Here is an 11,371-nt window from a genome sequence, read left to right as displayed (position 1 = left end):
GAGAGAGAGGAGGAAGCGGGGGCTCACCGAGCGGCACACACGGTGGCCCTTGGGGGGTTTAGTAGCTGCAGAGTCGTCGCCGGAGTTGGTGAAGAGCGGCGGCGAAGCTTGTCGGAGCAGAGGAGGAAGACGGCGGCGTCGTGGGCGTTGCGGTGGCTCCGAGCTCCAACGGGGTGCACCAGTCGAAGCAGCGGACGACGGCGGACCTTGGGGACACAGTGGGGCGGCGAGGTGGGCACGGTGGCCGTGGTTAGGCCGGAGCCATGGCAGCGGTGGTGCTCGGATGCGGTGGGGAAGGAGGGAGCGGCGTGGATCTGAGGGGAGAGGGAGAGGCGCAGTGACCGAGGGCGAGAGCGGGGTGAGTGGGAGGAGGAACCGAGGAGGCGGGGGCGTGGCGACCTTATCCCCTCCTCGACGCCGGCGAGGGGGTCCGGCGGGACGCGCCCCTGTTCCGACCCTGGTCGAGGGAACAGGGAAGGGGAGGGAGCGACCGAGGGAGGCGAGCTGGGCCGGCTGGGCCGGTCGGGTAGGCCGGCAGCGAGCTGGGCCGTCTGGTCCAGGGGGGGTCCTTTTCTCTTCTTTTTTTCTTTTGTCTTCTGCTTTTGTATTTTCTTTTCTTTTCCTTTTCTGTTTTATTTAATTTAGGGCATTTAGGTATTTTATAAAATTGTGTCTTCTACACCATAATTGCCTATGCCATTTTTGGCACTGCCTGAACATTTTTGTTTCAACTTTTGAAAACTTTTGTTGTTTGACATATTTTGAATTTGACTTTTGAATGGATTTTGAACTAACGAGAGTTTAGTAACAGTAAACAGAGATGACATGGCATCATTAGGAGAGTTTTACTGTAGCCTAATTATTCGGGCGTTACAATCAGCCTGACCACGAGAGTCTATTTTCAGCAAGCAAATGAAGAACAACCAAGAAACCGAGATCGCAATCTGGATATTGCGAATATAAGAGGAAAACTTTATTGATCAAGGTGGGGTTTTGTGACATCTTGGTCTGGTCATTGAACACAAACGAAGTACGTGAAGTTGCAGCTATGGCGAACTTTAATCTAAACAAAACCAAAGTCTAAACGATGCCCTAAGTGTTGTATATATGAAGGAATAAGGGGGAATTTCATGAACCCTTGGAGGAGGGGTCCGAAACAAACCCTAACTCTGTTTCCCCACACATACAAACTGTAAAAATAGCCTATACTAAAGTATTTTGAAATTCCATGGGTCTGGCCCAATAATAAGGTGACGCGGCACCTATAATAGCCTCTGCACGAAATTTATGAAGTAGCATCTTATATATTTCGTCCAAGCCTTCATGCACTCACTACGGTGGCTTCAAAGCCGTGAAAGTCATCACTTGAAACTCTGTTCTTGTTTCCCTTGCGCATGCCCTCATCTCCATGCTTGATCTTGCTCCAATGCTTGATCTTGCTCCAATGCTTGATCTTGCTCCAATGTTCATCCTTCTTGTCTAAATTAGGCCCTTCATTTATAAACAAAACAACTATATCCAATTTAGGCAGCATCATATTCTCAGGAACATTAGAATCGTTACCAAGAAACGAAAATACCTGATAATTTAATTGGCGTGCGCGAGCTCTAGTAATTAGTTCAGTATATGTAGCTGCAGGGATCGCGGGTGTAACTGTAGTATTGATGTCCTCATCACCCTTATGAGCAATGCCTTGTCATTGCTGCAACAAGAAGAGCAAAGTCATGTCATCGTTGGTTGCTGACATGACACCCTGATCATGTCTAGCACGAGGTCTAGTTGACGCGTCAGACCTTCTAAATCAAGAGAAGGCATAAGTATACGGACCGTCGTGCAAATTTACGCGTCTTCCACCGTGAAGAGACATCGTCACAAAAATCACTGACAATCCTGAGGTACGACAAGTACGGTGGGATCCAACATGAAGACAGCCCAACGATCCACCGGCAACTCCTCGTCGGACGGCTTCTTGCCTCCCGGATCGGACGCTGAGGACGAGAGGTATTGCAGCGCTAGCTCCGCGCTCGGGACGCCTAGCTCCATCGCCACCCTCCGCCCCTCCTCCGACTTCTGGGACCACCAGATGGACCTTCTCATGGACAACCTCATCACTAGCTTTCCTAGGAGCCACCAGTCGAGTCGCCTCCACCAACCGCAGGCACCACGACCAGATCCTCCCACCGTGGCTCTCCTGCGGCCGGTGTTGGGTTTTGATACACCGGCTGTTCTACCACGCACTCATCCTATTGAGGTAGCATTAGCATTTAGTCCCTCCCTTCCGTATTGTAAGTCGTTTTGGCTTTTTAGACAAGCTCGAAAAACCAGCAAAGTGACATGTTTACCCCTGTTCCAAAATACTCCTACACAGGTAATTAATAGAGGCAAATTTCAGAATAACACAGGCAAGCGATCCAGCAGATCGGCCTCCCCCAGCAGCTCGTCGCCTCTACCAGGCCATCCCCCCTCCCCTTCAGGTCTCCAGCAGATCGCCGGCGTCGCCCCCAGGTCGTTTCCCTAGGTCGCCCAAGCTCGGCCCAGGCTGTCCTCGTTTCAGGTCGCCGGCACCGCCAATCGCCTCGCTTCAGGTCGCCCAAGCCAGCCGGCGCCGCCTCCCAGATCGAGGTCACCGGCAGCTAATCGCCTCGCTTCAGGTCGCCCAAAGCGCGCTGCCATGGTGGGCGCTCCGAGAGGACGACGACGGCGTCTTCAGGTACCACTCTCCGACCAGGGATATTTGTGGAAAGTGCAGAAAATGTTTGAACTACGAAATTTCGTACTGAATTCTCTAAAATGACTTATAAAACGGAACAGAGGGAGTAGCAAAGTAAATTGCTTGCGTAGATGGATGTGTGGATGCGTTCCATCCCCCTGTTTGGCTTATCATTTCTGCACAATCACACTTGCGGGATAGGGCCAAGTTGTTTCCACGGAAACAAAGATGATTTTTATAGTTGCTAGGAGCAACTGTGCTTGGGGTTGGGGGTATTTTTGGTCACCATTATAGAGTTTACAGCCACTTCTGCGGTTTCAATACTGTGATACTCATCCATTTCTCAACTGGATTACACCTAGCTTTAGTTAACCTTGAATGATTCAAAGCAACACATTGAAATAAAGTGGACAGAATGTAGAAGTAGATGGCTTGCTAGTGCTACTAGCACAACTCTGTAGGTCGTGCATCGTTTGATAAACGATAACTCTAAAATTTGTATCAGGTCTAGATAGTCAGACTCTTTGTGGTCTTCTACATGAAAAGGAAATAAGTAGATGGCCTGCTGTTGCTCCCTTGCTTGATCAAATTGTGTGTTACTCCTTCCGTCTCCAAAAACAAGGCGTATAATTGTTGTCTCAAGTCAAATGGTGCAATGTTTAACCCAAGTTTGTAGAAAAAATTATTAGCATGTAAAAAACAAAATTAGTATCACCAAATAGACAATAAAATATATTTCCATATTATATCTTTTTAGTATTGTATACTCCAAAATGGTCTTATATGTGGGACGGAGGGAGTAGTTGTTAATGGTTTCTTCTACAAATTTGGTCAAATTTTGTACCATTTGACTTGAGACAAAATTTACTGGCCTTCTTTTGGGGGACGGAGGGAGTATAGTATAAATCAATGTGTTTTCAACTGCGTTCTTAGACTGATGTATCTCATTCGAATTATAGGTGGACAACATTGATGAAAGTGACTTATTTGATGATATGGTTCAAGAGATGGAACAGATTTTACTCAATTCAGGGGAGCCCCGTGAAAGTGGACCTTCTACTGATAACCGCGTGAATAATGCTCACCAAAATCAGCATTTCAGAGATGGCAGCACCACTGCCTCTACCTCTGGTACAGATGATGCATATGTATATCCCCTTTCTCGCAATCTTTCGAAAATTGATTCGGTGGAGGTTGTGGGGGCAAAGCAAAGAACAGGGGATGTTTCTTTCGGCGAGCGGATGGTTGGGGTCAAAGAGTACACTGTATACTTGTTGAAAGTGAGGAGTGGCGAAGATGACTGGGAAATTGAGCGTCGATACCGTGAATTTTATGCACTTTATCAACAACTCAAGCTCTTCTTTTCTGAGAAAGGATTGAGTCTTCCACCCCCATGGATAAATGTTGAGAAGGAGTCCAGTAAAATGTTTGGGAATGCATCCGCAGATGTTGTCAATGGAAGAAGTGGTCTTATTCAAGACTGCTTATGCTCTTTGCTCGTCTCTAATTATCCCTTTGGAACACCCTCCCCTCTGGTTAATTTTTTGTCACCGGGGACACCTGCTTATGAACAAAGCTTTTTAAAGATGCTTTTTCCACGATCTTTGAAAAGGCTGAGCAGCGATTTACATACCAAAGATTCAGACTGTAATGGAGCTCTGCACAAGGATTCTACCTCGATGGGCAAGACAATATCACTTGTTGTGGAGGATAGGCCTCAGAAGTCGACTAGACAGTTGTTGGAGTTTCAACACTACAATTGTGCGGGATGTCATAGGCATTTGGATGCTGGACGAACATTGCTGCAAGAACTTGTACAAACTATTGGATGGAACAAGCCTCGGTTTTGTGCTTACACTGGACAGTTATTTTGTGCCTCTTGTCACACAAATGATACTGCGGTTCTGCCAGCAAGAGTTTTACACCACTGGGATTTTTCTTTATATCCAGTTTCCCAGCTAGCAAAAGCATTTTTGGACTCCATCTATGACCAGGTAGAGATACTTACTCTATGTTTTTCTTTAGTTTGTTAATTCTTGTTTATTCATACCATGCCTGGAATGTACCACAGAATATAATAATTTTACTTGTGTGCTTTGCCTTGGCCTTATTAAATGGATTGTTTTTTTTTTCCGTTTTCAGCCTATGCTCTGTGTAAGTGCTGTCAACCCTTTCCTTTTTGCTAAAGTGCCTGCTCTGCTTAACATCATGAGTATCCGGAAGAAAATAGCTGCCATGCTTCCTTGTCTCCAATGTCCTTTTCGGAACTCCATATTTAGAGGATTAGGTGTTCGAAGATACCTTCTTGATGGGAATGACTTTTTTGCGCTTCGTGACCTTGTTGATCTCTCGAAGGGAGCTTTTGCAGGTATTTCTCATCCATGAACTTATATGTTATTGAGTTTGTGACGTTTATCAATTGATGACAGTGTAAAAGATGTACATGTATTTTGTTGCTGGCGAGGTTAAATTTGTTTAGTGTGTGAGAGTTTAGCTGACATGCTTTGGTGGTGGCGTAAAAGATGTACACATGTGTTATGACCGGCATATACTACAGCCCAGGCAATTAGGGGCCTGGCCCAGTTATCTTATCGTTATTAGGGGCTTAGCCCAGTTATCGTATTTGGAGATTATATAAACTCATGTAAGGACCCGTTTTGAGATTAAGCAGAAGCAATCATATTTGCTCGGCTTCCTGAAGGGAGCCGGGAGACCTAACCCTAGCCGCCGCACCCTGCTCGCCCTCTCTCTCGCACACGTGACGACGGCGCCCCAGCGCCGGCGACCTCGCCTTCCTCCTCGCCAAGCCCCCTTCCACCCCTACAACCTATGAGCTAGACCTGGTAGGATCCCAGCTCCTATCAATCTGGTATCAGGTGTCTCAGGCTCGATCATGTCCGCGCCACCGCCCACCCCCTCCCTCCCGCTGCCGATCGCCTCTTCGTCGCCGATGACCACCGCGGCCAGCACGCCGTCCCTGACCGGGCCGGTCTCCTCCGCCGCCCGGACGCCACCCGCGCCTGCCCCCGCCGTGCTCACCCCGGAGGAGATGACGGCGGCGCTCCGGGACCTGACTCAGGCGGTCCAAGGCACCCGCACCTTCCTCGCGGGGCACTATGGACTGCAGCCGCCCGCCCCCGTCACCGCCATCACGGGGCCGCAGCAGCTCCCGTGGCAGCCGCCACCACCGGCGACCTCCGTCGCATCCATCATGCCGCTGCCGCAGCAGCAGCAGCCGCCGCCGCCGCCACCGGCGATCTCGGGGCCGGGCCTTCCGTCGACGTCGCTTGGGGTGCCCATCCACCAGGTCCGTCCCCCCCCCCCCCCTCGCCATCTCCGCTACCGGCCTGGCTCGCCGGGTCCATCGAGCTGGTCTACACGATGGCCTCAGGACAGCCGCACGTGCTGTCACCACCGGCGCCGCCCCCGCCCATGCAGTTCGGTGGGTCCTCGGGTGCCGCGGGTCCCTACGATGGTGTGGACGGGCCCCTTTTCCATGGCGGTACTTTGCAGCCCGGACACTCGGCGCTGTCGCCCTCGCTGTTCCGCGCGGATGACACATACCCGTCCGTCGTCCACGCCCAGCCACCGCCGAGATTCTCCAAGCTGGAGTTCGCGACCTATGAAGGCACCGTCGACCCCCTGAATTGGCTTAACCAATGCGACCAATTTTTTAGGGGGCAGCGCACGCTCGCGTCTGACCGCACCTGGATCGCCTCCTATCATCTACGAGGCGCCGCCCAGACGTGCTATTACACCCTCGAGCAGGACGAGGGCGGCATGCCACCATGGGAGCGTTTCCGCGATCTCTGCCTCTTGTGCTTCGGTCCGCCTATACGCGGGAGCCGTCTGGCGGAGCTTGGGCGCCTTCCGTTCCTCACCACAGTGCAAGACTTCGCCGACGGCTTCCAGGCATTGGCGTGCCACGCCCTCGGCGTTTCGGCTTGTCAGCGGGCTGAGCTCTTCATCGGCGGCCTACCGGACCACATCCGCGTGGACGTGGAGATGCGCGGGCCACAGGACCTCCAGACGGCCATGTACTACGCCCGCGCGTTCGAGCGCCGCGCGGTGGCCATCCAGCAGGCGTCACCGTCCCGGGCCGCTAGGCCGCCACCCTGGCCAGAAGTTCCCGTGCAGGGTCGGCCTACTCAGGCTTCCGCGGCGCCCCTCGCCGCGACGGCGGCGCGCCCGTTCCGCCGGCTCACCCCGGCCGAGCAACTCGAGCGTCGCCGCCAAGCGTTGTGCTTCAACTGCGACGAGCCCTACGTGCCCGACCACGTCTGCGCGCGACTCTTCTACTTGGAGGCTGCGGACTACATTGAGGACAACGCCGCCACCGGGCTCGGCGACCTGCCCGCCCCAGCTGACGAGGACGTGTTTGGTGCCCGTTGATCACCTTGAGGAGTTCCGCAAGCGCTTCCCCGCCTTCCCGCTCGAGGACGAGCTGTTTGTGCAGGCGGGGAGAGATGTTATGACCGGCATATACTACAGCCCAGGCAGTTAGGGGCCTGGCCCAGTTATCTTATCATTTATAGGGGCTTAGCCCAGTTATCGTATTTGGAGATTATATAAACTCATGTAAGGACCCGTTTTGAGATTAAGCAGAAGCAATCATATTTGCTCGGCTTCCTGAAGGGATCCGGGAGACCTAACCCTAGCCGCCGCACCCTGCTCTCCCTCTCTCTCGCACACGTGACGACGGCGCCCCAGCACCGGCGACCTCGCCTTCCTTCGCCAAGCCCCCTTCCACCCCTACAACCTACGAGCTAGACCTGGTAGGATCCCAGCTCCTATCAACATGTCAATCAGATTAATATTTGCTTGCTATTTCTTCATTATTTCGGTATAGCAAACAGAAATTGCAGCCTGCTTAGAACTATTGAAGTTAGGATACTGAGACCCTGCTCTAAGGAGCTTCAGCTTCCGCAACATCCCTGAGTATCTCGTCTAGAAGAAATAATTAGATCGTGAATATCTTTTTTTGTTTCTAACATACGTTTGATATGGGTGTTTCATATGCAAGGTCCTGTGGTTATTGTTCTGACTAACGTTTGATGATACAAAAATTGGACTAAAAATTGCAAGCCATTAGATAAAACTCGAAATCGTAATCTCAAGGTGTTTCCTGCATATAACTGATACAAAATCTGTTCTTGACACAGCACTTCCAGTTAAGGTGCAGACCGTATCAAATAGGATACTTGAACATATCACGGAGCAATGCCTTGTGTGCTATGATGCTGGCATTCCTTGTGCTGCTCGACAAGCTTGTGATGACCCCCTGGCCCTTATTTTTTCATTTCAGGTACGCTGCCGAATCTTTGATTTATGATTTCTAAGCAGCCTCATCTTCATTCCTAAAGAAAACTTTTATGTTAATTTCAGGAAGATGAAGCTACAAGATGTGGTTCTTGTGGGTCAATTTTCCACAAACAATGCTTAAGGAAAATTAGTGTCTGCCCCTGTGGTAAGAGTGCCAGCACAGGCATGAAAATCGTGGCACTAGAACAAGCTATAGAATACGGCTCAAACAGGCTGTCAACTGAGTTCATCCCACCCCCTTCTTTTTCTTCATCGTCAAGATTTTTCGCCGGTATTCTTTCGAAAGCAAGGCCAGATAAGATTTGGAAACCGAGAGACAGCAATCCTGTGATTTTGATGGGTTCATTGCCGGATACGTCTATGTGAGTTCAGCTTAGCTGCATGTGTGGGGTTTATCATAACAATTTTTTACTTGCGTGAATGCTGTATATTTTGCTGCGACAGTATAGCAAAGAGAAGGGATTCTCACTGCTGTTTCTGTATGTTGTGCAAATTTAACTTCTGCTGTTTGCATGGGAAGTTTGATGATCAGCCGCTATTTTTAAACAAAATGCTCATAGGAGACTATAACTTTCAACCTTGATCAGAAAATTTTGAACTAGGAATGGGATGAAACTTGACTTACTGAAGCTAAAAAATATCTGTGCTCGGCAAGACACCCACAACAAAACAAAACCAGAGTAACCGTAGAATATGCAAAATAGGAACTAGAGAGAATATCTATGATTCTACTTTTACATTTGAAGTTACAGCACTGAAAAAATTTGAGGGAAACACACTTTATTACTCGATAAGCAAGTTTACAGGGATGATATGCAGATCATGAGGTGAAACAAGCCACAACCCCTTCGTTCAACGTAAAAACTTCCTGTTTTATTTGTGAACTGGTTGTGAACTCTTGTTTTCATTTGTGGACTGGTTTGTAGTATGAGAACCCGAACCTAAATTATGCTATTTATCTATCTATGCGACTATGTGGGTGTGAATTTGATGTGAGAATTGCGATCTGATTACCATATTTGTTAAGCAATTATGTTGAACCATCGACATCGTCCATCGAAGGAAGAATGAATTAACTGAAGAAATCCAGTATTTGTTAAGCACTTGCGATGACTTCAATAAAACAGTACGCTTCCTACCAAAAACTCATTGTTTTTTCATTTTTAGTAATTAATATGTACATACAAACGTATCCCCGTATCCTAGTTTTCAGAAAATTGTCGTGCCGGGCGTATCCCCGTATAGCGTATCCGATACGTATCCAAGTATTCATGCAAAGTAGCCGATAAATTGTTCAAAGTAGACATAACAAACAGTTCAGACATGAAGATCAAACATGCAACATATTGTTCACCTAGACAAGGACATCAACACATAAAGCATAAATGGGAAGATCAATCATAAAACATCACTATGACTTCCATTGCCATTGCCACTCCCAGTACCGTAGCCATCCAGGCTGCCATGTGCACTCGCACCTCCTACCACTTTGATGCCAAAATTTGTGCCTTGGTGGTATCAAGATATTGCAACTGAGCAGCGTCAAGTCTTGCAAGGTTAGTGAACATGATCTTGTATTCTTGCTCCATTCTTTTTGTCCGCACTTCGTTTACGAAGACTATCAGTGGAAGTGCTAGTTATCGACAAAAGGGGGGGGGGTGAATAGGCGATTTTTATGAAAGTCTTCAAGACGGGCAATGTCTTCGAAGACAGACAACCAAATACAACCTAGACAGTATGCAGCGGAAGATAAACTACACTAGCCATGCCATAGTCAAGGAGATAGTACAGAGTAAACACAAAGACATATAGCAGCTAGGTAGAGTGGATCATAATAGGAAGATAGTATGAAGCCAAATATGCAAACAAAGAAGAATGTCTTCACACAGTAAAGTCAAACAGAGCAAGCAAGCAATGACTTCATGAAGCTAAATAGTAAGTAAAGGGTGAAGTGATAGAACTAGTTGCTTGACGAAGACAAGGATTTGGTAGACCAGTTCCAGTTGCCGTGACAACTGTACGTCTGGTTAGGGAGGCTGAGATTGAACTCAGAAGATCGCGTCTTCACCTTATTCCCCTTGAGCTAATGACACTTAGTCCTCGCCCAATCACTCTGGTAAGTCTTCAAGGTAGACTTCCAAACCTTTATAGACTGCGTTCACCGGCGATCCACAATGACTCTTGGATCCTCAGAATGCGACGCCCAACCGACTGGAAGATCACAGTCTTCAAGTGTAATAAGTCTTCAGATCACGCGGACAGAAGGCTTCAGTGATGCCAAACACTCTTTGGTCTCTGGGTGTTTTGGGCTTTGTCCTCGCAAGGATTCTCTCTCAAAGGCTTCGGAGGTGGGTTGCTCTCAAACGACAATAGTCGTGCACTAACTCTGAGGAGCCACCAATTTATAGTGTAGGGGGTGGGCTATTTATAGCCAGGAGGCAACCCGACATGATATGTCCGAAATGACCCTGGGTCACTAAGGAACCGACACGTGTCCAACGGTCGGATTTTAAACACACGCGGCAGCTTGACTTGTGCTACAAGCAAAGCTGACTCATCCAACTCTGGATAAGATTTTCTCTCATTGTCTTCACTCGAAGACATAGGATTTGGGTTGAGCATCACATCAGTCTTGTGACCTTGTTCACTTGGACGCCACTTGACAGTTCGGTGGTTCCTATGACTCAAAAAAGAAGAAAACAAAACTACGAAAGAAACTATGTCTTCGCACTCCATTGTCTTCAAGTGAATGTCTTCACACGTCATTATCTTCGACGTGAATGTCTTCACGAACCACCATTGTCTTCAATGTCTTCATACATTTTTAGGGGTCATCTCCGACGGGTAAACCGAATCAATGAGGGACTTCTACCTGTGTTCTTCTATGAATCTCATAAACACATTAGTCCCTCAACCACGTTTGTCGTCAATACTCCAAAACCAACTAGGGATGGCACTAGATGCACTTACAATCTCCCCCTTTTTGGTGATTGATGACAAACTGGTTGAAGTTTTCAATGAGGATAAAAATATGTGAAAGTTAAAGTACGTGGTCATTGGCTTCATGAAGTTGAAAGGGCTCCCCCCTGAAGATGTGCATATAAGTAATTTGTTTTTGAATGCAAATGCACATTGCAGGTTTTGCTTTGTGGAGATCTCCTTCTGTTCATGAAGACAAATCATCATGCATACAAAAATGTATTGAAGATAATGGCATGCACAATGAAAAATGGGCGTCTGCAGAATGATTTCATGCGCATAAGATAGGAATTCAACCACGCAATCGAAAATAGCAAAAATGTAGCAGACATCCCATCTGGACTTAAGTGTTACAACTCA

At 48.2% G+C, this 11,371-nt stretch overlaps 1 protein-coding gene across 2 annotated transcripts; it reads left to right on the top strand.

Moving 5' to 3' along the window:
* Positions 1 to 1,906: 1,906 nt before the first annotated feature.
* LOC109771836 (uncharacterized) lies at positions 1,907 to 8,510 on the top strand. 2 transcript variants are annotated; one of them, XM_073510376.1, is made up of 5 exons: positions 1,907 to 2,251; positions 3,670 to 4,704; positions 4,853 to 5,078; positions 7,873 to 8,015; positions 8,096 to 8,510. In XM_073510376.1, the coding sequence occupies exons 1-5, from the start codon at positions 1,922 to 1,924 to the stop codon at positions 8,396 to 8,398; spliced, it is 2,037 nt and encodes a 678-aa protein (XP_073366477.1). In that variant the 5' UTR covers positions 1,907 to 1,921; the 3' UTR covers positions 8,399 to 8,510. The 2 variants fall into 2 exon arrangements, with proteins under 2 accessions (XP_073366477.1, XP_073366476.1); XM_073510375.1 differs by lacking the exon at positions 1,907 to 2,251 and adding an exon at positions 2,281 to 2,710.
* The last annotated feature ends 2,861 nt before the right edge of the window (positions 8,511 to 11,371 follow it).

Source organism: Aegilops tauschii, chromosome 3 (genome assembly GCF_002575655.3).
Source record: "Aegilops tauschii subsp. strangulata cultivar AL8/78 chromosome 3, Aet v6.0, whole genome shotgun sequence".
Taxonomy (NCBI): Eukaryota; Viridiplantae; Streptophyta; class Magnoliopsida; order Poales; family Poaceae; genus Aegilops; species Aegilops tauschii.
Note: the sequence above shows the minus strand (reverse complement) of the source record. Positions and strands in the feature narration are given on the sequence as shown.

Excerpts from the sequence above, each read along its gene's own strand:
- LOC109771836 (XM_073510376.1), top strand. The coding sequence starts at position 1,922 with ATGAAGACAGCCCAACGATCCACCGGCAACTCCTCGTCGGACGGCTTC. Across the intron at positions 2,252-3,669 it reads CACGCACTCATCCTATTGAG|GTGGACAACATTGATGAAAG; the intron begins GTAGCATTAGCA and ends TTCGAATTATAG. Across the intron at positions 4,705-4,852 it reads TGGACTCCATCTATGACCAG|CCTATGCTCTGTGTAAGTGC; the intron begins GTAGAGATACTT and ends TTCCGTTTTCAG.